General features: G+C 37.1%; 1 protein-coding gene across 2 annotated transcripts in view; it reads left to right on the forward strand.

Moving 5' to 3' along the window:
- Positions 1-26,329, forward strand: part of LOC108505039 (cytochrome c oxidase assembly protein COX16 homolog, mitochondrial) — a 45,723-nt gene that overhangs the window by 8,301 nt on the left and 11,093 nt on the right. Inside the window, exons 1-4 of one of the 2 annotated variants that reach the window (XM_017830638.1) lie at positions 3,398-3,475; positions 8,334-8,400; positions 8,746-8,917; positions 22,401-22,463. In XM_017830638.1, coding sequence (XP_017686127.1) covers positions 8,804-8,917; positions 22,401-22,463 — 177 coding nt within the window. In that variant the 5' untranslated portion in view covers positions 3,398-3,475; positions 8,334-8,400; positions 8,746-8,803. Of the gene's footprint in view, positions 1-3,397; positions 3,476-8,333; positions 8,401-8,745; positions 8,918-22,400; positions 22,464-26,329 lie in introns of those variants that run through there. The other variant, XM_017830637.1, reaches the window with a different exon arrangement.

Genomic DNA, 26,329 nt, shown 5'->3' on the forward strand with positions numbered 1-26,329 from the left:
ACAGATTGGAAAACTGGAAATGTATGTAAGACATGCCGAATATGCAAAGCCAACAAGCTGATAATGTTGCTGGAAATTTTAACTTGAGTCTTATCCCACTTGTGATTATTTTGACTGGAGACTCTTGCAGCATTATTGTTACTTCTCTGTAAATACAGTTAACTGAAATAAAGATACTGAGGACATCTTCCCTCATAATACAACAAAAGAGAAAGGACACCAAGACCAGTATTTCTACTCAATGTATTGTCAATCACTGAGTCCTCTGCTACCTTTGAAGGCATTATTATTGCATAAATTCATTTATACCTTCTTTTATTGGCTTTTGAACAAAGTTTTCAGAAATGTAATTGAATAGCTGTCCATTGCTGCTCTGGCTTGTGTAGATGAATGTGATTCATGCTGCGATTCAGGGCTGTCAGCTGACTATATTGACATGCTATTGGTTGGTTAAGTGCTAAATATGGCTGATTCTTGTCTGGTTTTGCAATGAAGTCAGACATCATGTTTGGTTCTTCAGAGCATTGGTCAAGTAAACTTGCAAACATTTATATTTTTTGTATGAATTCTGTGCTTTGGAAAATTATTTAATCTTAATAACCTTCCAGCATTATAGTGTGTAATATTGCAGCATCATTTGTACTTTCTAACAGCATCAGTGTGCTTTGTCTCAGCTTAACTGATGTTTCATTGTAAGATTCATCAACTGTTGCAGTATTGGAAATGTAAGAGCGACTATACTGGTACTGCCTGATACGTGAAATGTGCCAACTTGCTAGGCTAGTTACACTGCTTATGCTGTATGAAGAGCAAAGTACATCAGAAACCAAGTGGGGTTTTTCCCCTTAAGTAGTAGTAGTATAAAGGTGGTGTGAGTGAAACTGCAGTGTCAGGTCACAACCTGTTTACAGGAATTGAGACCTGTGTGTATCAACTTTATCGTGTATATATGTAAATGTAAGATGCACTGTGTAATGGATGGTTGCTGTCATATAAGTGATGGGATGTGATGAGACTAAAGGAGAAGTACGTGACTTACTTCATGCAAAAACCCTCTACTTGATTTCCCTTAGTTGCAGTGTCCATTACATGATCAAAGCTAAAGAATATAATATTTCTTTTTTAGCTTGCAGCATGTCTTTGTAGGCCATAGGATACCTTTTCATTACGTTAAATAATAGCTGGGTTATGAGGAACAGGCCACTTGTTCATATTGAATCTCATAATGGTATATACTCCGTGCAAGTTTATTGTTGGGGAAATTAATTTTTAATTGATGTTACAAGTAATTGCTACTTTCTGCGTGGTTTAACAATTGAACCGTTTCTAGTGCAGTTGCTTTTGCCCTGCCATAGACTCTCTTTGACAACATACTCATATACAAGAAGGCAGTAAGTTGTGGTTTGTAACAGCCATAAACTTGTCTGTAGCATTTCTGATTTCTGTTTATTAGGGCTGAAAGTCTGTTAACTCATTGGCTGTTAATATAATACTTGTTAGGAATTAAAGAAGATCAGCTAATGAAAATTTATGCTGAGGCGTCAGCCATGTTAGAATTCAATTATAGTCTGATCTTTAAGACTTTCAGCATCATGTGTTACCATATCTTCAGCTGACAAATATTCTGATTTGATTCAGTAAATATTGAATAATGTTCAGGTTCTTTTTAACCATTTTAACACTTCATTTTCTGCTTCCTTACTTATTCTTTCTTACCAAATACTGGCACGAGGAAGACTTTTTTCCCCCCTTGTTTTCTATTGAGTATTTTCATGATCCAATATTTGCAAGATCATCATTAATTCCTTGAAACAGTTATGACAAAAGTATAGAGCCATGCAGTTTTTGGTCATTTATATTTTTATTTGCTGGAAGCTAACTTGCTACCATATGATGATTTTCTGAAATCAGAGTTCTATGGCCTTGCAGCTGGGTCTTACAGTCGCAAAATTTTTGTCTCTTTGTTTCTAATTATCAGCTAGATGTTTAGACTTATCAAAAGGGCCAGAAAGAGGATCTGGAGCCTTTAACTTCTGGCTACTGGTGAAGGGTACCTTCTTCTATGAACAGAGTACATTAGTTCCTGGGGACCACTGTAACTTCCTAGGATCTGAATGTGTGTGGAGAGTGTTCACAAGGTTGTGAGTAGTTTTACCTGCTTGATGGGAAATCACACAGTGTGCAACTTTGAGAATGAATAAATGTAGGTGACTTTTTTTGTTTGTTTGTTTGTTTAGTTCTAATTTAAATTGAATGACTATGACTTTGTGGCCACAGTTACAAAACGTGCATTTTGACTACCTGTGCAGCATAATTATAACGGTTCATGGACACAGGCCATTGCTGCAAACCTAGTATGTAGCAAGAAATCAGCCAGCAGTGTGTAAGTTACCAGTGCAGCAACAGCCTGTAATGAGGGACTGTAAAAGCAATGTGGCATGATAAAAGAGGGTGGTGGTGGCAGGTTTTGATTGTTGTTTTTTTTTTTTTTTTAATTTCACTCAGGTCCTTAGAGCTTCCTCATGCCTCCACCTTCCTTAGATGTGCATCTCTAGCTGTGTAGCCTTTTGGCCTCCTGTGCATCTTCCTTGAACAGAGAACAGCAGACAGTCTGTCAGGTTAGAGCAGTAGCAAGAGGCCCAATTCTTCTGCTAAGTAGCTAGATTGCTAAGCTGATTTTCATTTTTTTTTTTAACAATGCTTGGTCTTTGGTTGGTCTATCCATTTCTAATGGTAAAAATACATAGTTTTGTGGTATCACTTTGTCATAAGGAAGAATAATTTAATGATTTCATATGTGGATATGAAGCCCCTCCCATTTCTCCCTTTATTATCTTTACTCATAAGCTTCACAGGTGTGGAGGGAATTGCAGGACAACTAAGGAAGCAATAATAAAAGGGCAGGTGTGCTGGATATGATCTTTTAGCCTGTGTGATAATATATTATTGAACTTCAGCTACAGTCATGCTCTGTTCGGAAGCTTAATTAGATCTCTCAGCCACAGACATCAGAGTAAGTCAGTGTGGCATTGTTACCTCTCTATAGAGTTTGAAGATTTATGAGAATAAATCCTATGGCAGTGAGGCAAAGGTTCCCTTGCTGCAGTTGTGTCAGGAAACCACATGGAGAGGGGAAGGAAGGAGTAAAAGGAGAGTAAGTCCCTAGAAAGTGTGTGTCATGTAGTAGCTGTCTTTGTATGAAGAAGGAAATCTGTGACATCTAGGCCCAGAGAATGGAAGAAGGCTCCTATACTTATGTTCCAGTATATTATTTTCTTCAGCTCCTGGTGTTTCTGTTGGAAGAATCGTAGGGTCCCTTGGTAAATCAGTTGGGCCAGTATACAAAGTGTTCTTTTTCATGACAGTCCTAACATACCTGTATTCATTTTGTTTTCAGCTGTATCTCATTGGAGGATCTTTTGGACTCCGTGAATTTGCTCAAATAAGATATGATGTCCACAAACTACATGGCAAGGTAGTTGAAATGGTTTTATTTACTTTGCATTTCATTTTGCCCACATACTGTTTTCTAAAGAATTGCTAGGACAAGCAAACTTTGTATAGGGGATTTGCCTTTGACTGCTGGGCCCTGGGGTACAGCTGAGGCTCTTAAGCACTGGGCAGAGTAGGTAGAATAAAGGGGCTGACATGATGATGAAAATCCTTTTACTGTCCGTGATAAGGATCAACATAAATAATAGAAACATTTTGTTCCTTTGGTTGCTTATAAGTGGCAATTCTGAATCCTGAGAAGGAGGTGTAGCACATCTAGAAGGAGGTTATTACAAAGGTACTGTATGCAATTTAGACTAAGAAAACTGATATTTTAAAAGGTCCGGTTTTCAAACAGTACTTGGCAGTCAGTATATAATGTTAGATGATTTCTGGGGCTTGGCTTTGTGTTGACTGAGACAAGCAGATATCTTTGACATTGTACTACATCCTGCTCTTTAAGCTCTGTGAGAGAAACAGGAGCTAGTATTTACCCAGTATGTCAGAATATACTATATAGAAGAAGCCTTTCTTTAAAGGAACCTGAACCCTTCTGTCTGAGGAAATAGCATGTTTATTGGTGCTACTTACACCTCCAAATGTAACATTAGTTCCAAATCGCATTTGAAATTATCTGAAAGGAGCATATCAGTTCAGCAGAAAGGAATATTGGCTTGCTTTCCATAGCTTGGTAATATGCAGGTCTACCTTTGCAATGTAGAGAGACTTTTTGGTCTCGGTGCTGCTGACTTCCAGGTTACATGAAGCTTTTTTAAAGATTATATGGCATTTTATATAAAAAAAAATTTCACAGGACTCTGGACGCTGTGGCTTTCTACTGTAGCCAAATCTTTGAGATCCTGAGATGTTGAGAGTTTGAAGACTGCCTTGTTTTGTCTTAGACTCTTGTTGTGGGCCATCTAAATTACTATAATCATTCCTCATTGATCCTTGTGTTGCATACTTTACAAGCTGTGGCCTTTCATGGCCCTGTGGCCCACTCCTGTTAAGTTCTGTATATGACATAGCCTGTAGACAGGGGAGAGTAATCTTAAAAGTCTTTTCTCCAGAGCTGTCTTCTGGGTAGCTATTTTCTATCAGTCCTAGTCTTCTAGGACTAGTTGAAGCCTTTAAGTTTTTCTCCAACCAGATGAGGATCACATTGTGTTTCTGTCAGTTTTTTGGTCAGATTCATACTCAGTGAATTGCGTTTGACTCCATGGTCTGCACTGTGATTGCAAGCTGGGGAAAAAAACTGTTAATAGTTGTGATCGTTCAGATCTATGAGGCTTTCGTCCCAGCATTTATACTCAAGGGAAACATCTCTGATTTAGTAGTACATGGAAGCTCTCAGTGGAATCTACTTCACCCTGGAAGCTAAAAGAGGGCATCTGAGTTCTGCTCTAACCAGTATTACTTAAGGCTGCAGCATCTCTCCTGTGTTTTCTTTTTCTTTTCATTGTGATTTTATTTAGGAGTAGATGAAATATAAATAAAGAACAGTATAATATTGGCTGAGAACTAGCAACACCTCTGGGCTTGTTTGTAGACGGACAAATCAAAGCAGTGTGTTCTGTTAATTTCTATGTCCAGAAAAAGAGTTGAAGCCATTCTAATTCATTAGATAAAACAGCAAAAGAGATTAGAACGTATTTTAACAGAGAAACAAATCTAGTTTAAAATGTACATGAAACTCAGGAAAATAACATTAAGTAATTTGAACATGCTGTTAAAATCCTGATAGTCATAACATCTGGGTTTTCCTGTCACTGGTAAAAATGTTTTTGTGTTGGACTAGAATATATTTTTCTAATATAACACACTTTGACTACCGTAAGTGCTTATCAGAACAGGAAGAAGTGGTCAAGTGCTCCTTTTAGGGGGTTGGACAGTTATGTGCAAATGGAAATAAGCAATAAAATAAATAGGAATTTTTTTGTTACAGCTGCTCCTTTGGAATAATAAGATTATTTATTAAATAAAGCTTTCCATACAAGGAGCTCAGAAGACTTTCACGGAATTTAAATGAATTAAGGTTCATAGTCCTGCTGTCTGAAAACATAGGATTATTAATTACATTTTACTGCTGAAAAAACTGAGGTTGCAGAAGTTTAAGCAACCCGTCCAGAAGTAGGCTAGGATTCTTTAAGGATGTGCAAACTCCAGTATGTCCCCTTTTGTAAGCATGACTCCTGAACTTGTTTTCTTGCTAATTCAACTGCTAAAAAGACAGAACTTAGACAATCCTTTTGTGGTAAATCTCTCATACATTTCAGATGCTAAACTATGATCCTTTCTCTTCAAAAGTATTTGTCCTTTTCCTTTGTCACTCTAACTTCTCATTGTGCTGAGAGGGAAAACACATTAGTAAGCCAGTTCTCGGTCAACAGTGGTATTTCAAAGGCAGCATTATAGTAGAACTGCTGCTATGTAGTCATGTTTCAGTGACTAAGGGGTTAACTGCCACTTTGTATTCTTGTGGCTTAATGAGTAAAAGCTGCATTTGTAATAATGACTATGTTATTAACATCGAACTGGCTTTTGAAGAACATTCCCTGATAAAGGAACCAAAAATTCATGAGAAAATGGTGGTTTGGGCTTTTTAGGGAGTATGGTTTGGTGGTGATGCATTGAGCTGGGGCTAGCATTAGGGTAGGGAGAGAGACAGAGCCTACAGCTGTAGCTGGAGTGGCTCTGGGAAGAGGCTGCAAAAGGAATTATGTCCTCCTGTTCGTTTGGGCTATATCTTGGACTGTGTCACAGCCATGTATAGGATAGAGAGACAGAGCCTAGAGCTGCAGTTGAAGAGGGGCTATTAGCATCTAAAGACCAGATATTTCATTCATTTAGTATAACATCTTTGGATATCAAGCCTTGGATATGCCCATCCCTTGCAAAAGCAAAAAACCATTTTGCCTACACTTCTGTCTTCTCAGAATACCTAGATCAGTCCTATTCCCTCAGCGCACTGAATGTCCTGCATTGAAAGGAAACTTGCGCTAAGGCTCTTCCTGATGTAATACCTCTTTATGCTGGTCAGAATTCTCCTGAAACTAATCAAGGACTTCTCCATTATTTGTTGTTGCCAATACGTCCATTAATGGAGAAATCATTAGGTTAGATAATTGTTCCTTTTCCAGGAAGAATTTATGCAAATCAAAATTGGTTACAGAAAACCAGGTATGCTTACGGGAAAATCATGTGGAATTAACAGAGTAGAAATTAGGAGGTTTGTATAGGCATTGTTCCAAATGCCTGTATTCTCAAATGGAAAACTGGGCCCTTTCTTTGTCTTACTTTCTGTTGAGTATGTAATTGAAGATGTTTATTTAAGTTTTTTTTACAGAAAATGTGACTTCTGTTAAATATACAGAAAATGTCACTTTTATTAAATATACAAAAAATATTTTTTCAACTATATAATCATAGATTAATTTTATTTACTGTGTGCCTATTGTTGCCATTCAAGGTGTAGTAGACACTTGCTGATTCAGATTTAGTTTTGGATATAAGAATCTTGAAATATGTGGTATGGTTTGTACTGTTGGCTGTTAGCTACTGTAGAGAGTTGAAGGAAAGCAACATATAAACTACCTGGGAAAATCTAGGCTTTTCCCCCATCAATAAAACTTTTAGAGTAAGAGAGTTTTTAAGCTCCAGAATGACTCTTTTGAAGAAGTACGATTGCGAGGTAGGTTCTCAGACTGTTGGGATGGGATAGGACTGAGTTCCTCCTCAGTGCAGCAGAAGCACTTCTAGGAAAGCTGGAATCCCTATGCCATTTTGTTAGGAAAAAACCTGTCAGTTAGCCTTTGAAGTCTGCAAATATTTCCTGCTGCGTATTACACATGATAGTGTTACATACTGACCTCTTCAGTGTTTACAAACTATGTAGATCCTGTTCACTTTTCCTTTGTCCTATATAAAGTGAGTGTACCCCAAAAGTAGAATGCTAAGAAAATAATAATACTGGTTTCTGTCTTAATGAGGCAGAAAGTAGAGGTAGTAAAGAGTCAAAATGACAGAATGTTGATCTTTTCTATTCCGTGAGTTTTACTCTTGATTCAGTTGCTGTGCCTTAAAATGTGTATGGCTGTTGTGTGGCATTCTGAGAGTTAAAATCCAAATGAAAATGAAAATACCTGACCTGTTCTTTCACCATCCTCTATGAGCAATAGAACTGTAAACCCAGAAAGAGTATTAAAGGAGTGATGATGGTTGTTGGAAGCAGACTCATTAGTAAGTGTGCAAGGAGTGTCAAGCCTGCTTTATGCAATTCTTTAAAGGGAATGGCAAAGTTTTGAGCTCCTTAGCTCATGTTTTTGACCAGTTGACTGTCATGTAATTACCCATGAGACATTGCTTATAGACACCTGGAGAGTGTTAGTGTTGCCATTGTCAATTCTGATTTATTGCATTTAATTGGTGTCTTGAGGTCCTAACTCATGAAATTATATAACCGTGGGGATCTCAGCTTTCATTTTATAATCCTAGACCTTGGAATTGGGAAGCACATATGGTGTGTAGAGGATTATTCTGGAAACCTTTTTGTCCTCTGAAAGAATGAAGAGTGGAAGAGAAAAGAAGGCTAAACTTATGACACTCTGACTTTTACTGGTTTACAGTGGTTCTTATAATTGGGCTTGATAGTGATTTAGGTGCATTGACTGTCTGGTTGATTATACTTATTATTACAGTTTTAGAATATTGTTGGTTGGTCCCTACTGTTCTTTAACATCATGTCTTGAAGCTCATGAATGGGTGTCAGGAGACCCACAGCAGTATATGATTTAAATAACACCCACTGATCTCATTGGAAATTTTATTTCCATCTTGTTTAGGTTCTTGCATTTGTTGCCTCCTCTACCACAGAGCTCCTCTCTGCCTATCTTTCTTAGTCTGTAAAAGGTAGGTAACTAATGCTGTTCTACTTTACATAGGAAATAGGAAACTTAATTAATTCAAAGAAAAGAAATTATTTAAATTTATATGGGTATTAAAAAAAAATGTCCTCAGGTGAGATCCATTAATTCAAGTATTCTGGGTCAGGGTGAAATAGCAAGCAAGAAATAGGGGCAGAAAACTAACCTTTATGTTAAGGGAGAACGTATCTGACATTTGTCTCAGAAAGGTTTAGGAAATCAGTCCAGCATTTTCTCATTGTTTTAAGTGGATAGAGAGAAGTAAGTGGTATCCGCCCGTAGGAATGCTTTTGTGTTGCTATCAAAACATTTCTCTGATTTGCACACGCAGCACAGTGTTTCAAATGGTTGAGTTGAGATGATTGGAACTGCAGCAGCAGAGCGTTTAAATGAGGGTTCATCATCCACCCAAAAAGGGAATACATCTGCGAGTGACTGAACAAGACTATGCCTTGTTGCTGGCTGGCACATTCATGTTGCTGTCCTCATGTAAGCTAGCTCAGGTATGTCTGCAGGAGTTGCACACATGGGCATGTCTTGAAGTATTGCAGCAAAAATTGTCTGTTGGTTATTGCTTCTATTTTACCTGCCTATGAACTACACCTGGATAGGATTTCTGTGCCCCAGCAGAAGTTTGGTTTGTTTCTTTGGTTTGTTCTGTCATTTGGTGGTTTTTTTCCAAAAAAAAAGCATTACAGAATCAAATGTAATTTAAAAGGTTAGTGTAGTGTTAATATGGTTTTAGAATAATCTGTTGAGTTTCTATATGTCCCATCATTTTTTCCCTTCAAACAACGTATTTCTTATGAGGTGAATACTTAACCACTTAAACCTCTGAATATGTTTGTAGCATTTAAAATTACACAAATAATGCGATTTTTTTTACCTACAGTTGTGGAATGTCAGCAGATTGTCCCAATCATTAAACATACTGCAAGCTGCTAGATAAAGCTGGTTTACTGCAAGCTAACTTGTTTATCTTATTGGAGGACCTGCATCTGCGTTAGAAAACAGTATTTTCTCTATTTGCAAAGCTATAAAAGATACTAAGAATTTAACTGAGATAGGTAGCAGGATGGAAAGATGTGTTTTTCATTTTCTTCCACAAACTGTTCAATTGACTGAAAACTGCTAGGTGTTTTTATTACAGTTTTTAGGGGATAAGTATCCATGCTTGAAATCATATTACACCTTGGTGTTCCCAAAGATCATTAAGTCTGACCAAAATTTGACTGACTTCATCATTTGAAGGAGTAATCTGTATAGCCAAGTCATTGGGATTGGACTGGACTGGCAAGGTCCACAGTGATGTAGTTAGTTCTAATGACAGCTAATGGACTTAACACTGCTGCTGTCAGCCCAAGTTGTTCCATGCACTCAGTTATTTTCTGTGTTCTGCATGCTTTCTGCTTTATTGTACTCCAAATAGATTTAGACGGATTTAGACTCATCCTCTAGACTTCATGTTGTGCCAATGCCCCCTACCAATGCTACGGTCAATTTAAATTAACACTGTGAAAACTCAAAAGACTCTAAATGGGTTATTTGTATGATTAAAGCTAGGGAAGTGAAATTTCAGTATCTGCTCAGCTAAATCTAAATGTATATTTGTGGTGCTGTCCACTAAGTCAGTGTTTTGTCTTGCTCATTTTTCCATTATCTTAAATGCCTAGTTTGAGATAGCTATCCAGGTAGTCCATTAAGGTGGTTTGAGAGGAAATGCTCCCGTAATAGGCTTCATTCAATTTTAAAAGAGATGCTTGTGAAACATGTTGTTCTCTTTTGATAGATTGAAAAGTAGAGAGATTGAGCTCAACATTTTATTATTATCCCATTGCAGTGAGATGATTACCTTCCTTACTGTATGATTATGCTTAACTTGACCACTGAATGAGAGGTGGGATAAACCTCTACTTAACTTAAAGGTACAGATGAGTTAGGTTTTTGGATATATATCTTGAAGTGGGATTCATTTTCTTAAGGAATGCCCATCTACAGCTGACGGTAGGAAGTGCCTAAATAGAGAATTTATGCTTCAAGTCAAAAGTTTAGATGGATAAAATTAGGTGAGATGAAGCCTGCTCTAAATATTCTTTCCCTGGAGCTTCATTGGCAAACTAGCAGATGGCTTGAAGGTAGAGGAACTCTTATTTAATCTGTTGTTTATGCCTGAGGTATTATTGTATTCTGGAGAACCTGATTTCATAGGAGTTTGTATTAAAAAAACCCTGCTTGATTTGAGTGTGAACATATTCAGAATATCTTTAGTTGCTGTCTGGTGGAGTATTTTTGGATTGGAAAGGTATCCTTTCTAAACCTGTCAGCCAAAGGAATGTGGAATCATTTTAGTGTCTGTCATTGGACTTGGCAGAATAATTAAGTCTTCTCATTTAGCATTTTAGCATTTATTTATTTATAAATGCATCTTCATGTGTTTAATTGGTTTCAGTAAGCTAATTACACAAGTGCAGTGTGTGCAAGGAATTATTGTTTTCTTTTTTTTATTTTCCTTAAGCAGGTCAGGTTGGCCTGAGTCTCAAGTTTAATGACAAACTTTGGCTAATTTCCTTGTCTAAGTAGATGTAGTTGATTTTCAAAGACTAAATTAATTAATGAGCTTGGCCCTAGGTCTTCCAAAAATTAAGAAAATAATACAGCGAAATGTTTGATGCTTAAGAGAATGTAAGAGGCATACATTTATGATTGCTTATAGGAGGAAAAAAAAAAAAAAAAAAGGTCTTTTTCAGTCAATTGTCTTTAAGTCATGAAGTATGTTTTACTAAATTAAAGCACACCTTGCTTTCAAGCATGGCCTGCTTAGTGGTGGGTTTTAAAATTGTATGTTCAGTGAGGCAGCTTGGCTCCTGATTGATGGCTAGGGTACCCTTTGTTTCTTTTGGCATGGGGGATTTGGAACTTGTTACATCTTTTGACCATGGTTCAGAACTATCTCAGGTAGTAATTTCAGTCCTGCAATGTGCCACAGAAATGAAAGGGTAGCAAGAGCTTTTCATTCTCTGTATTGTGGTGGTACCAGATGTTTAGATGTCAGTTTTCTTTCTTGTTTCAGTTCAGTCCAGAGGGATTGTATGGAAATGAGCTCTTTATCCATGCTACTCTTGAAGATTTTGAGGTTCAGCTGCTAGTGTCTGGTTCATGTTTTTGCATTGATTTTTGGCAAAAACTAATCCATTTTACTTGAGCTCAGATAACTTCTCCACTTTGTCTGTGAAGAGCTGCTTACTGAATTTGCTGTGATACCAGACAGACGTGTATGTTTTTCTTTTCCAGACATTCTTTCAGTTTAGCATACCATTTTTATGTAAAAGGCAAATACAGAGTCAGTCTGGGATTCAGTAAGATTTTTGTTGTCCCGTTCTGAGGCTGACACTGTGGACTTTTGGCTTGTATACTTTTGGTTTACAGTGATTGATCCACCTAGATCCACTGTTTATTGTCACCACAGACAGCTTAAAGCACTCTAGGATAACTTGGAGTTCAGGAATTGCCTGCCGTATGTGCCCTTTCATACCATCTCGTATCAAGTTGAAAAAAAATGAGACCAAAGCCATGTAGCCTGTTCTGATGAAATCAGGAGACCTGTCAATGGCAAAAGACCTCTGCTAACAACCTGAAACAGGTTTGGGCTCTCAAAATCACAATATGGTTGTTAAAAGTTGGGACAGTCTCATGAAATCAGGATGCGATGATGTTATTAATAGAGATTATGTTGGTAAATATGTATGTTCACTGATGAGGGATTAAAGCTGTACTAGTTTTTAACTTTACAATATCTGGTTTTTAAATGAATCTTGAGTTTCAATCTTGCAATATTGTGCCAGCATAATTTTTGGCAATAAATATGAACGTGTATTGTTAATGATAATAAGTTTGGCCAGAGATCATAAGTAACAATATTCAGGGTTTCCATGTTTAAGTGTTTCACTGAATCCCTGTGAAGCTTTTTTAATAAGTTTGGGTTTTCCATGAAGAAAAGCCCTTACATATCAGTTTCCATGTATGCAGTGGTTACAACTACTGTAGAAATCACAGTACCATCTGTGCTGGGATGTTGTTATCTCCTGTGTAAGGATGCATTAATAAACATAATCAAAAATGTCATGTCTCTGAGAGGCAGAGAGATTTTGTGCCTTTTACAGAGATTGGAAAAATTGACTTAAAGTTTCATGACCTTAATATCTGACTAGATCCAAGTTTTCATTCTTAAAACTTCTGTTCTGCGGCTACCTGGATGTATATTGCTTTTGGACTGAAAGTCCTTTTTGTACCTAAAACTCTTCATTTGGCCAAGCTCTCTAGTACCATAGTGTTCATGGTACTGCATAGCTTGGCATCTGTTAAATATATGAAAATCTTTTAGGCCATGTGAAATAAGTGTTCCTCAATTTGTGTTAGCTGAGATGTATGTGCTGCCAAGTGAACTGCTGAGTACAACTTGTAAGGCTTCATATAAACTGGCTGTAGGAGTAGGGATGCTGCTTCCTGTGACCTGCTGGTTCAGCCAGAGGGCGGGTACCCAGGATGTGGATGATACTTTAGAGACACATCTCCTTTCTTTGAGAAAAAGCAGTAACCATAAATTTCTAAATTGCCTGGAGCTGCAGGCATTATCAGCTTTCCTTTTTAAAACTCATCTCTGTAAGGAATAGTTAAGAAATCAGAAGAATGAGGGAGTGATTGTGACTTAGTGGTTAGATTACATATATGAAGTAGAGGAAACCTGGTTTTTAATTTCTGTGCCGTTTGGAATTTCTGTATTTTTATCAAAAAGTATTCAATATTAAACATATTGAAGCTGGGCCCCCTTTTTTCAGGACATTATTTTTTCTCTGAAATGAGGGACTTGTTCTTTAAAACAAACAAGCAAAACTTGGTCCACCTCGCTCTGAGGTGGCTGAAGACTGTGAATCCTAAATGGTGGATATACATTGTCCAGAATTTCCAAGCATCAAGCAGCCACATTAGAGCTACCACCTGACTATGTTGCCCAGCATCTGTAAATTGCAGACAAATGGCCAAATTTGTCCTTTTTTGTTTGTTTGTTTTTGTTTTTCCAGGACAGAATTTTGAGGGGGATAGTAGGAGTGCAGGGAGGAAATAAGGCTGTGTCTGGAGAAACCTGAACATCTGGCAGCTTTACCTCAGGTTACTGAGCTTTTTTGTGATGAAATACAAAATACAGTTAAGAGTTCCTTGGTTTAAACAGAAGCCATTTTCCCATTTTTTAATTCTTGATGGTGTTTCTGTTGTCAAGACTAGATTCAGATGAAGAGGAGGTTATTAACTGGAGAATCTCATTCTGATGCCATTGCAAGTGGAACTAATTTCAGTACATAAAATGTTGACAGCTTTCAGATATTTACATTTTATATACTACCAAGATTTCTGTTTGGTTTATTTAAATCCTGTCACATTGCCACAATTAATTACTGGTATTTTTGCCTTGCAATTGAAGTGATTACAAGTGTGTATAACTTAGCTTCAAGCAGCTTTTAGCCAAAACATAATTTAATATCCAGCTGTTTTTCCCAACACCTCCCTCAAACACCAGAAAACATTTAGCTTTCCAGATTCATCTTTTGAAGCCAGTAGCCATGGTGTCAGCAGATTGAAGTGCAAACAGAAGTCCTGGGGTCCCAGTCCCCAGATCAGTGGCAAAATATCTTTCAGAAGAAAGTAGTGCATGGTGTACAAGTGTGTTGCAAATTCTAGTAATTTAAAATACAAGTAATTTGGAATATTAAAAGCTTTCTGTAAGTGCAAAGTATTAGAATAGCCTTTTTCTTCTTACTATAAAACTTCACTAGATGTCAGTGTGGAAAGTATTTTTACTTAAATGCATTATACAATATAGAATGAGAAGTGTTAATTCATTTAACAAATGCAGATTTAGGGTGACACTTACTAGAATTTGGTAGTAATTTATTTGTAGAAATGCAGTTTCAGAGCACCGAAAACAATTTTCATAAATTCACACTGAATTCTAAAAATTGTTTCTGTGCAAAAAGACATTAAAAAGTCAAAATCTGTTCCAGTATTCAATAAATTTCTGAGGTACGTGCTGTAAATCAAAATAAAATTTTAAAACATAATTTAAATTATTTTTAGGGTTAAAACCAGCAGACTTTTTGGTATTGTTTTATATTCTTAATTTTTTTCAGTGAGAAAAAATGTTAATGTTGATTTTCTTGCTTTTGGGTTGTGGAGACTGAGGTTGTTTGTATGAGGGTAGCAAATATATTTTCACATGGCTCAAGACAGGGCTTAGGCATTAACTTACATACTTAGAGAAGAAAAAAAGCATATCTATTTGTACATATTTAACTTCAATTAAGAAAAGTATTCCTAATCTGTAAGTGTGCTTGTGCATTCTTGTAACTGTATTATGTGTTTATATTACATTTAAACAATCAGACTATTCTGTGCCTGCATGAGAAAGTTGATTGTTTTAGGGTTTTTTTGAGCATTTTTTGGTGTTATTCTATTGGATCGTCAGTGCTTTTATTGAAGGTTTAGTCTCCTATGAGATAGTTAGACTTTTCCCTTTAAATGAATTCCTTTTGTTTCTGAACTGATACCCCAAACGAAAGATACTGGTTTAGGTACTCTATGTGCCTTTGGTTTCACTATATTGTTAAAGTGGGGTTGTGGCCAGGAATAGTTTACAGATGAGCCTAATTAAACAGTCAGTGAGCATCTGAACATAGGTATTTCTGCTGAAGTATAGAACAAAAGAGGACACCCTCTCCAATGCTATTCTGTCTGCTAGTACAGCAGTGAAAAGATTAGGATGAGAGGAACACAGACTGCTTGCATGCTGGCTTCAACTGCCAATTCACGATTTCTCTCTTGAAGTTACTTGCTTTGAACAGACATTTAAGTGACCTTTCTGTTTTTCAGAGTGCACACAAAGAGGTTGATTCTGTGCAAAGCTAGGATATGACTAAGGGAGCCATAAGGAAAAACTTAAGCTACGCTTGCACTAATTTTCCAGGTTTAACTTGCATAGTGGGTAGTCATTAAAAAGCAATCTTTGAAAAATATGATTAAAAGGATGCAACTCTGCTCGATTTGCATTCGGAAGTTGAATTTTGGATTATTTCAATGTATTAAGTATCTTCTTTTTAGAGGCCAAAAGGTTTTTGGGTTTTTTTCCCTCTAAATACTGGCATCAAAAATTCACACCTTTTTTTTTTTAGTACAAAAAAGAACATTTTTTTGTGCTGAATTTTATTGTGAAATTAAATCCATGCTAGCATACTGAGAACCAAGGTTTACGGAACTAATTTATGTTTTATAAATCAAATAAATAAATATGTACATGAAAATCAAGCTGGATGTGAAAGCATACAAAAATTGATTGAGTACTTTCTTCTTAAATCTGAAAAATCTAGAATCTTTTAGTTTTTATGACCTTACATATGAGAAATCTAGATTTGCTTAAATGCTTGCTAAAGTATGGGATGGTTAGGTCTTCATATTAGCCTTTAACTTAATTGCATTTCCCATGGTATTATCACATGAAAAAGGATGGTCCAGAGTTTGGGATTGTAGGTCTTTTTTTGATCCATCTGGAAGCAAGTAGAAGATTTGGATTTTGAGAGATCACTAGTGCACTGTGTACTGTAACTCTGGAAACTGCTGCTGTAACAACATTTTATATTGCTCCTTTGGAAATGTCTGCATCGATTTCTGTCAGAGGCTGGATGAGATTTTTTTTAACTGTCTGTGTTCTATGCAGATCATAGGAAAGAGTCAAAGGACGCAAAGCTAGGGTTTACATCTAGTCTCGGCTGTCTCCCCACTCTTCATAAGCATTCCTATCCAGGCGATATCCTTGGATCCTCTCCTGTGCAGTACAGAATCAACAGAGTCATAGAATTGTTAGAAGGGATATTAAAGATCCTTCTGTTCCAACCCCTGGCCATGGGCAGGAACAGTTTCCATTAGACCAGGTTGCTAAAAGTCCTATGCAACCCAGCTTTGAACACTTATGGGAATGGGGCATCCACAACTTCTCTGGGAATCCTATATCAGTGCCTCACCAACCTCACAGGGAAGAAAGTAGCCTTATGTAAGCGTTGTTTGTGTATTAAATATTTTAAGTAATGTAGTTAAAAGGATTGTTGTGACTGAAGTTGCACAAAAATGGTATGTTTTGCCTTGCCCTTCTCTGTTACCTAAGACTGTATGCCAGAGAGTTTGGCATAAGTACAGTCTTCATTGTACATTACAACCTTTACAAGCTTTGTTCCTTTAATTTCTTGAGTAGAATGGCACTCAAGCTTGGCGGTAGTTTACACTGGAGTAGAATGGCACTCAGCTTGGCTGTAGTTTAACACTGCATTTCCTGAGTCCTGGGATTTATCCTCTCCTGTCTACAGCTTCTCACTCTGCTCATAAACCAGAACTTAGAATATTTATGACACAGACTTTTGTAGCAATTTATGGGAGTCTTCTCGAGGAAGATTAAAGTTGACTGATCAGCAAGATTGCTGATTTTCCATTTTGAGGAGTTAGGCATATGATAAATGTTTTTAAATAAGATACTCTTATTTGAGAGAGTGGGAGAGCTAGAACTGGTGATTCTGGTTTACTCTAAGTTTAAAAAATGGGTGGGGAGAACAAATTGAAGAATTTCATATAAACAGTCATTTTGTGGACTCTGTATTGTGAATACTGCAGGAAAATTGTGTCCTGTGTATTTATGCTGGTGGGAGCAGATGAAAAAATAAAAAAGCTTAATTCACATTCATTAAATTCAGGCCATCATCTTCTCCAAAGTAAAAGCTGAAATCATTCTCAGTGGGATGTTATTTTGTGGAGGATAGGGTAGGAACAGAAACTCATGTTTTAGTAAAAATAACAAACTGATTTTAGAGTAGAAACATCATCTACCACTTTCTGGAAATGCTTGCTAGAGGGAAAGTTCTGTAAGACTTTGGCATACAAATATTTGGTCAGTACATGCCAGTCTCTGGACACAAGTATACACTGTACTGCACAGACTTATGTGAGAGGAGACTGTTAAAAGCACAGTCCTCTTCTCATGATGTGGTTGTCTCCTGACTGTTTCCTTGTGTAGTAACTGAAGCCATAATTTTAGAAGATGTAATATTTTCAAGATTTGGTTTGCTCTAAAGCCCATGGCTACAAATAGTACATGGACAAATAAATAATAATGGCTACAGCATAGAAACACTGCTTGTGAAAGTGGGCTGTTTAAGTCATAAATCGAGGCATACGTGTACTGCGGACAACTGGTATGCTATCCTGAAAATCAGAATGTGAATCAACTTGCTCCTCCTCTCTGAATGCTGAACAGGAGTGACACTGCTAATCTGCTTTGTATTCCTGTGTTTCATAGAATCATAGAATAGTTTGAGGTGGAAGGGACTTTTAAAGGTCATCTAGACCAACCCCTTGCAATGAGCAGGGACATCTTCAACTAGATCAGGTTGCTCAGCGCTCTGTCCAACCTGACTTTGAATGTCTCCAGGGATGAGACATCCACCACCTCTCTGGGCAACCTGTGCCAGTGTCTCACCTTCCTCATTGTAAAAAACTTCTTTCTTATACTTTGTCTAAATCTACCCTCCTTTAATTTAAAACCATTAGCCCTTGTCCTATTGCTACAGGCATTGCTAAAGGGTTTGTCCCTGTCTTTCTTGTAAGACCCCTTGAAGTACTGAAAGGCCAGAATAAGGTTTCCCCGGAGCCTTTTCTTCTCCAGGCTGAACAACCCCAGTGCTCTCAGCCCATCCCCATAAGGAGAGGTATTCTATCCCTCTGAACTTAAAAAGGCATGGTGATGGTGTTCTTTGTGCTCCCTTGCAGAAGAGCTATCCTTTCCTTATCATGGAGGTAAACTTAGTGACATTTACAAATTTCACAGTCATTGTCTGACTGTATTATTTACTTCTGAGCCAAAATGAACTGTGGTCACTGAGGATCAATACAACATTGTTAGCTGGAAAATTTTTCTTAGTAGCAGGACATTTAGATTTATAACCAGAAATACTTGTGTCACAGACAAAAAAATTCCCTTTTTTGAAATGAGTGTACAGTTTCTCACAGTGCACTGCAGGAGTACCTGATTTGGTAGGGGCTGCAAGCACCAGGTATTCCTGCTTTGCTATGTAATGATGCCCCTTGTCTGCACCCCAAGGTGCACTGTTTCTTCCACCTAGAAATTCTGTTTAGGTTCTAATTGAAAAACTGAAATGTCAGCCTTAAAATGAGAAGTGGCAGCCACATTTTAGAAGGTTTTTAGGTAGTTACAGCCTCAAGTAGCTGCCTACAAAGATTTCTAAGAATATATCTGTGCTGAACATCTATTACTTTTAGCCATCTAAGAATTTTTTTTTTAAGTCTGTTTCTTTGGGAACCTTTTGAAGTTAAGTAAGGGTAGGTTTGAAGGAACAGTGGGAGTGTGAAAGGGGCCAAAATTCTAATTTGAAAACTGTGTTCTTAAACCCTTTTTGGGATTTTTCTGTATTGCACTTGCCCTTGCCCTTTCAGTTGATGGAATATGAAATAAGCCTGTATAATGCAAGTTACTCTGAGTGTTTCATTCATTTTTGCTGCAACTGCTACAAAGGGAAAAAACCCAAACCTTCACCTCAGAAAAAAAAGAAGTAAAGCCTTGAAAAATTGTATTTACAGTATTGGTTTCAAAGCCTTGCAGACAGCATCTCACAAAATACTTGCATCAAGTATTTCAGTAGTCTTTCAGTAAGAATTTAATGTGAAGTTATGCTGTAATTATAGATGCACACATCTTTGAATTCCATATTTAGAGACAAAGTTTGAATTTAAATGCATCTTTAAGGAGCATCTGAGATTTTGCCGAACAAGGTGGAGTTCTCTAGTGTAAAGGGATATTGTTTTCTGTTCCCTCCTGTCTCTTAAATAATGATGCAGAGGACACTGTCAGGCTATTATGGCATTTGGACTTTGTCTGCTGCCCTCATAATATTTACTAGTACAGATTTGTATCCATAATTTAGCTGATGATTCATTTGCCAGTACATAGGTGAATACTTCTAGCTCATTTGGCAGTATGTGTGTTGGCATAGCAGTCATCATGGAAGCAAAATGTATGTGTTTGTATTTGGATCTTGTGGCAGATGTGTAATACAAAAGAGCTGCTGCTTTGGCATGGGCACTTTCCTGGCTCTGCCCCCACTTTAAGTGTTCCCTTGTTATCATCTGTGATTGTGACTCATATTGATGTTTATCTGCATTTTCAGAATGAAAATAGCACCGTTCTGTTTTCCTTTTTTTTTTGTTCTTGTGATGTTTCAAAGATAGTGCAGCATCTTACAAACACAGTGGAAACAGAACTTTATAATACAGTTTTTCTCAACTGCGATATTGATTCCTAAAACAACTTGTAACCCATCTGTCTCCATTTGGTGGCTGAAAAGCAGGGATTTGCAATCAGGGTATTAGAATGTGCAGGTGGATCAACAGCTCTGTGGAGTCAAGTATGTTTAAATTATTATGTGTGGTAAGTAGTATATAGGGAACAGAAAGGTAACGATAAGAGAAAATACATACTTGCTCCCTTTTTTTATTTTTTTTTTGTGGGACTTGGAGCAAAAGTGGACTTAAGATGTGTATATAGTTTGCCCTCAAGTCAGGGTTTAACTAGTCTTATTTGGTAAGTTAATTTGCTGAATAAAATTCTGGCTTCTAAAGAAGCAGCAGTTTCTGTTCCTTTCACATTTACAGGACATTTTTCTAAAGAAATTTCAGCTAGCTTCCTTCATTTCTGCATTTTTGTTAATACTAGAGCTACAGCATCAAATTGGAATGCTGTGTTTCAGTTTTGCTAGTCTTCTCCCGTTCTGCAGGCAGAGGAGAACAAAGACATGAAAAGGTCTGAAGATACAAGGGGCTGGAAGGGAGAGGAAGCAGCAGTAACTTCACTGCTTGTTTGCCTTTACGTCACACAAATGTGGCCATGCAAACACCACACATTAAACAAACACAGTAAAAATTGCTAAAATAGAACTTGATAATGGGGATATTGAACTGTCTTTGTAAGTTGAATTCTGGCTGTGGTTAATTAGGTAAATGTGCCGCTCCAACCATGTTATTTTGCGTGCCTCATTATTAAATGAAGGGAAAATGTAGGATGAAATCAAACTATTGCGTCTTTACTTGCTGGAGCATTTATTTCCCCTTGTCCATACGTACACTGCGAGAACACAAAGCATAACAAATAGTGTTTGCATTTAGTTCTGAATACAGTGAGGTCCATGATCACTCTTCTCTCTATGAAAGCAAGCTTCAAAGCCTGTCTGGCTGCCCAGACTTTGCATTTCTGCACATGTGATGGATGGGTTCGTTGTTCTAATGAAGCATGGCTGTTGTTGGAGGTCATGGTCACAGGAGAGAGGCAATCCATCTTAAATGAGGGGCAATTCTAGAGGCCTTGAATGCCAAGGCAGAGATGTAGCATTTCATTTTTTTATTTGATAAAGAGGGCCAGTGCAGAGACACTATCTTGTTTTACAGATTTTTTTTAATTATGAAGAGGGTGGGAGCTGTATCTGGTACAAACATTAACCATTTTAGATATTTTGGCTTAGTTCCCAAGTGTAATGAGTCTGGAGGTTGCAAATGTGTATATTTCTATGGCCAGATCGCTGATGAGATGGGGAAATCAAACCTCTGGCCATGCACAGATGCTGTTAGACTTGCCTGTCTGAGCATCCATCCTTAGGAACTGAGGTCTCACAGGCTGCATGCTAACAAGCAGGCAGTGTCTGTAATCAAGGGGAACATTATGGCCTGGGGAAATTCTTCAGAGCAATTCCCATCAATACAGATAGTAGGTGTGTATTTTAAGTACCTCTGATGATTAGGAGCTTGTTTTAGGGGTCAGTCTGAAGGTGGATCTTCTTATGGACCAGGCAGATTCTGTTACATGAATTCCCTCCTTTCTGTTTTCTAGGCTGCTTATAGATGTTGGCTGTGATAAGGGTAACCGAGTCCTTGTCAACTGAGCCCAGGTCAAGAAACAGCAAATTAAGAATAACAGCCTTTCTTCATTGCATTAGTCATAGTTGGACTAGTGTACCAGGGATGTACAACTACACACATTACACATCTGTTTTGGTTTTTAAGATCTAAAAATGAGATTGTTCTCTCATGGTGGATTTATTCAGTATTTTAATTAATTTGCCTAAAGACTATGTCTGAATACTGTGTATGTGGCTGATGTCTGTTTGAGAAGAACATAAAACACTTTCTCTAAGTGTGAAGAATGCTAATTATCTTTTTCCCCTTTGCTTCTACTCTTGGGCCTGTGGGAGACAGATGTTACTTAGCAGAGGGAGGGATGAACATCACTTCTTCTGGGCTCAGAAGAAGTTAAAACGTGAAATGCATCTGCTGTGCTTCATTGACATGTCTGTTCCTGGATTTGTTCTTTGAATAAACTTCTCTGAAAGGTGGCAGGAATCACCAGCTCTGTCAGGACAGAATCAAAACGAGGAAAGAGCTGTGTGTTCACCAGAAAATTGGAAATTCAACTCATGCTTTGGCTTTGAAAACCAGAAAATATTGTATTCACTGAACTCAGCGTTCAGGAGTAAAATATGTAATGTGATCACAATTTTCTCTTTCTTGCACTTGTTTCATTTATTTAAGCTTTATTTAGTTTGGCAGTTTCAAGCTAAACAGATACAGATTGAAGTATCTAAGGTAATGCAAGTGCAGGACTGTAGTTAAAAATATGCTTCCTTTTTGAGTTTAAAAGTTTGGCTGTTGACCTCTCTTTTTAGCCCAGTTCTTGTGCTGTGTTTATCATTCTGGTATCTGAACAAATGGCACATAAACTGATTTAGAGGAGAGGAGGGTTTGCATGTATCAATATTTAGTATATTTTAAGATTTCTTTTAAAAAATAATTTTAACAGCAACCATTTTTGCTGTATTTTTGTTTGTCTTTCAGGTTGATCCAGCTTTGAAAGAAAAATTGAAACAGAACACTGTGACACTGGAATCTGAATATGAGGTAAAATAAATTTGTTGCTTGGGGCTCATAACCTTGGGTACCCTTGAATACCCTGGCCGCTGGTGGGTTGTATCTGTCCCTAACTAAAATTAGATCAGCCATCTGCCTTTAACTCACTGATGTCCAATAAAAACAAGGTTTTTGTGTAAAGAAAGGTTTTTGAACACATAATGCTTCTTTCTGAACACAGCTTCACTTTGATGTCCAGTGCAGTGGTACAAATAAATTCCACTCCTTCTGTGGTTAACCTAGTTTATAAATGTAGAGCTGATGTTGGCCTTAGAATGTGTGTGCACATATGTCAACACTTCTGCTGTATGAGTTTTGATGATCTTTAGACCAAATTACAGAGCAATGTGCATGATATGCTTTCTGTTATTTCTTGCTTCTGAAATTTGTGTGCATCTTTCAAACAACTGTCATTCTTTTCACATGGTTTCAGAAAATTTTATAGAGAAAGATTTCACTCAAGTTTCCTTAACACTGCATTTTCTTTGAACATTACTGACCTCCAAGATGTCTGTTCTGACCAGTTTAATATCCAGAGTTTCATAAATCTTCAGGTCTACAAAAAGCCATGTTAGAAAAACTGGAAAAAACCCTCCCTTGAACCAGAAACAAAGGATAAAGCTATTTAAGATAATTTTTAATGTTTTAAAATGAATTGAATCAAATGTCCTGCTAACACTTTATCTATCTCTATGGTCCTTTTGCTGAACACAGGTTTTTGTTTTCTTCCCATACCACATTCCTGTGACAAGCCTTTGAAGATCTTGATAGCACCCATTGTTCTCATACTTAGGTCTCCAGAGGACAGAACATGGTCTTGATAATAAAACGTTACTATCATATTACTCTTCTGTGATTTCTGTATTTTTGCATGCCTAATTTCACAAAATATCTGTATACTTGCTAGTTTTTACCATTATTGCAAACACTTTTGGGCTGTCCCCCTGCTATGAAGAACTACGGTTTGTGGTGTAGGGAATAAAAAGATGGAAAGTTCGAATGGAGACTCAAAACTTACAGATCCGTTAGGTTCTGATTGCCTCTGGGATTATTGTGTCTCTCACTTTCCATTCAATATACTGTAAGGCTGCTCTGATTTATTTATGTGGAACAAAAAGTAAAAAGAACCACAAGCAGCAAAAAGAACCAGATCTCAAACTCAATACCTAACCTCAAAATCAACCGATCTGTATTCAGATATGCCTTACTTTCTCTTCAGAAGATAAGTAAATAGTTGAAGGATAATATTTAAATAGCCATAATTGCATTAGCTTTATGGATAAATCAATGGTAATAAAATACATCTGACATAACAATATATTATAAGCCTACTTGGATAATGAGGCTCCTTTCTGATGCACAGAAATGAGAGAAGGAATCTTGTTTTTTTCTTAATCTAAACTGCAGAGAGTTCCCAGACCAAGATTCTTCCAGAGTAGTGCTTGGGTGTTATAGAGGGCAGACAAGTTCAACAAATCAAATGGATTTGCATTTCCCCATAATGAAAATAGATTTGGATTATTGTTTTGAACTCTAATATCAATATATACTATAGGAACCAACTTGCAAGCACTACGCATATTAATTTCTATCTTCAGTGAGACTTGTGAAACTACCAGCAGTCCTGCACATGCTTCACCGTTCCACTCTGTGTGACAATTTTAAGTCAATGTTACCTCTGTGTTCTGGTGGACAGAATCTAACCAATCACTGAGTTACAGCTGACATTTAGGAGAGTAGTTTCTTGTGGACCCTGTCTGTTCCAGACTAGGGGATTTTTGGGTGGACTTTTTTCCTTTCTGTATTTTTCTGACTTGTCCAAAATACGCTTAAGAACATCTTCTAATTCAATATCTAGCTCACACTGAAGGATTACATGGGTGGCTGTTACTAAATATGGTGTGATAAGAGATCAAGGGCAGTTAAAAAAAGTTCCTGTTTTGATATGTAAAGCTTTATTTTAAAATATTATTAGCATTATATATGCAGCTGTTACTGAGGATACCACACTTTTGAATCATGATTGCCTGATACATGCAAATGTCCTTTGGCTCTCCCTAAGACTTTTAAAAATACCTTACAGAAATGTACAAGTAGCGTGCTTGTAGCAAATATGGGTAGAGTCCTTCCCAAATCTTCGTTCACGAAGCCCAGCCGTGATGATGATGATGATGACAGAAATGTACATATTGAATACATACTGAATTCCTCTAGGATGTCATAATTTCTTTTATAAGCATACATATGCCCTTATGGATGTATTGCAAAAGATAAAGACATTTCTAGTATTTTAGATATGTTGAAGTATGCTTTTTGTCTCCAGTGGGGGGGTGGTGATGTAAAAAGTTGTAATGACAGACTTAATCAATTTACTGTGAAGAAATTGATTAAGACATTTTCTTACCTTCTAGTTTACTAAATTATCTCTTCTCAAGCTATACAAATTTTACTTTATTTCATGCAGGAGTGTTTCTGGTCAGGATACTATTTTGAGGAAGGAAGAATTTACATGTGTAATTCATGCTGCATTTCTTATATCTCAGATCTGTTAATAATGCCATTTATCTTGTGCCTTGGGATATGCCAGAGGAGCAAGCTACCTTTGCATGCATTCTCCATTGTTTATGCATTCCTCTCACACACTTATGTGTTCTCGTGTGACCAATTAGTCCTTGCTCTTCCCCTTTGCCTAATAAATCATGGTTCTGTCCACTAGTGACACTGGTACTAATGTGATTGCAGTTCTGCTGCTGAGCTGGGGCCTTGTAGAACACACTGAAAAAATGTCAAGTGTTTGACCTGTGACAAAAGGATAGAGTATTTTATTTGAAAGCACAAAAATACAGTTTGAAAAAGGGAGACAAATAAACTGATTGAGTTGAAAACATTCTTGTAGTTGTTCAACAATCACAGTACATTCCTGTTCATTGGTTTAATGCAGTCTCAAAATAACATTCCTTATCCTAGCACTTGGTTGCTGTACTTCTGTGAAATTAATGGTTTAATACACACTAGAAAATATGGCCTCAGTTACATCTGACCCCAAAATATAGAATTGTTGTTAAAGGGTTTTCTAGCAAATAAAACCATCCTTATGAATTTATTAACCTTTTACAATGGGAAAATCCTTTAAGTTTGAATCAAATACATGATATCCAATGGGAACCAATAGCAAGTGAAAGAGGAAAAAATATCACAATAAATAAAAATGTGAGGGATTGCTATGGAAACAGTAAATGAGAAGTTATAAAGCAGAGAAGGTTGACACAAGATGCTAAGGGCATCAGAGCTGTCTGATAAGTAAGCTGACAAGGGTATGGGTAAGAGGATGGTGTTGCAGCAAACCATAAAGAATAAAATAATGAGGATGTGAAATCATGAGTAACTCTGTTGGCAAAGTAGCAACAGTGAAGAAATATATCTGTATTTTTTTTAATAGAAAAAAGTCCTTTGTATTTGAATCAGATGTACTTCCAAACTCCTTAATAACCAAACAAGACGTTATTTAATATCTACTAGACTCTCATGGTTTATAGGTGAGTTCCAAGAATATGCTTGGAAGACTTCAGTGGCTGCTGAAAATTTCAGTCTGGGATTGATGGTTCTCTGGGAATCATTATTGGGTGGGAAGGTGATACTATGAAGTGTTCTGTGAGATTTGAGGTGTATCTAGGCAATATTGAGTACTTTTTTCAGTATAAAGATATTACAGAAATTGTAAAGTCCTTACTAACGTGCAAGTGATACGAAAGTATTGCAATAGTATATGTATAACAAGGCAGGGACAGAGAGCTGTTCATGTTACTTGGTAAGCTGGGCCCATTAAATGTGCAAAGTACCTTTTAAAGTTGCCAAAG

This window comes from Lepidothrix coronata, unplaced genomic scaffold (assembly GCF_001604755.1).
Source record: "Lepidothrix coronata isolate B3197 unplaced genomic scaffold, Lepidothrix_coronata-1.0 Scaffold182, whole genome shotgun sequence".
Classification (NCBI taxonomy): Eukaryota; Metazoa; Chordata; class Aves; order Passeriformes; family Pipridae; genus Lepidothrix; species Lepidothrix coronata.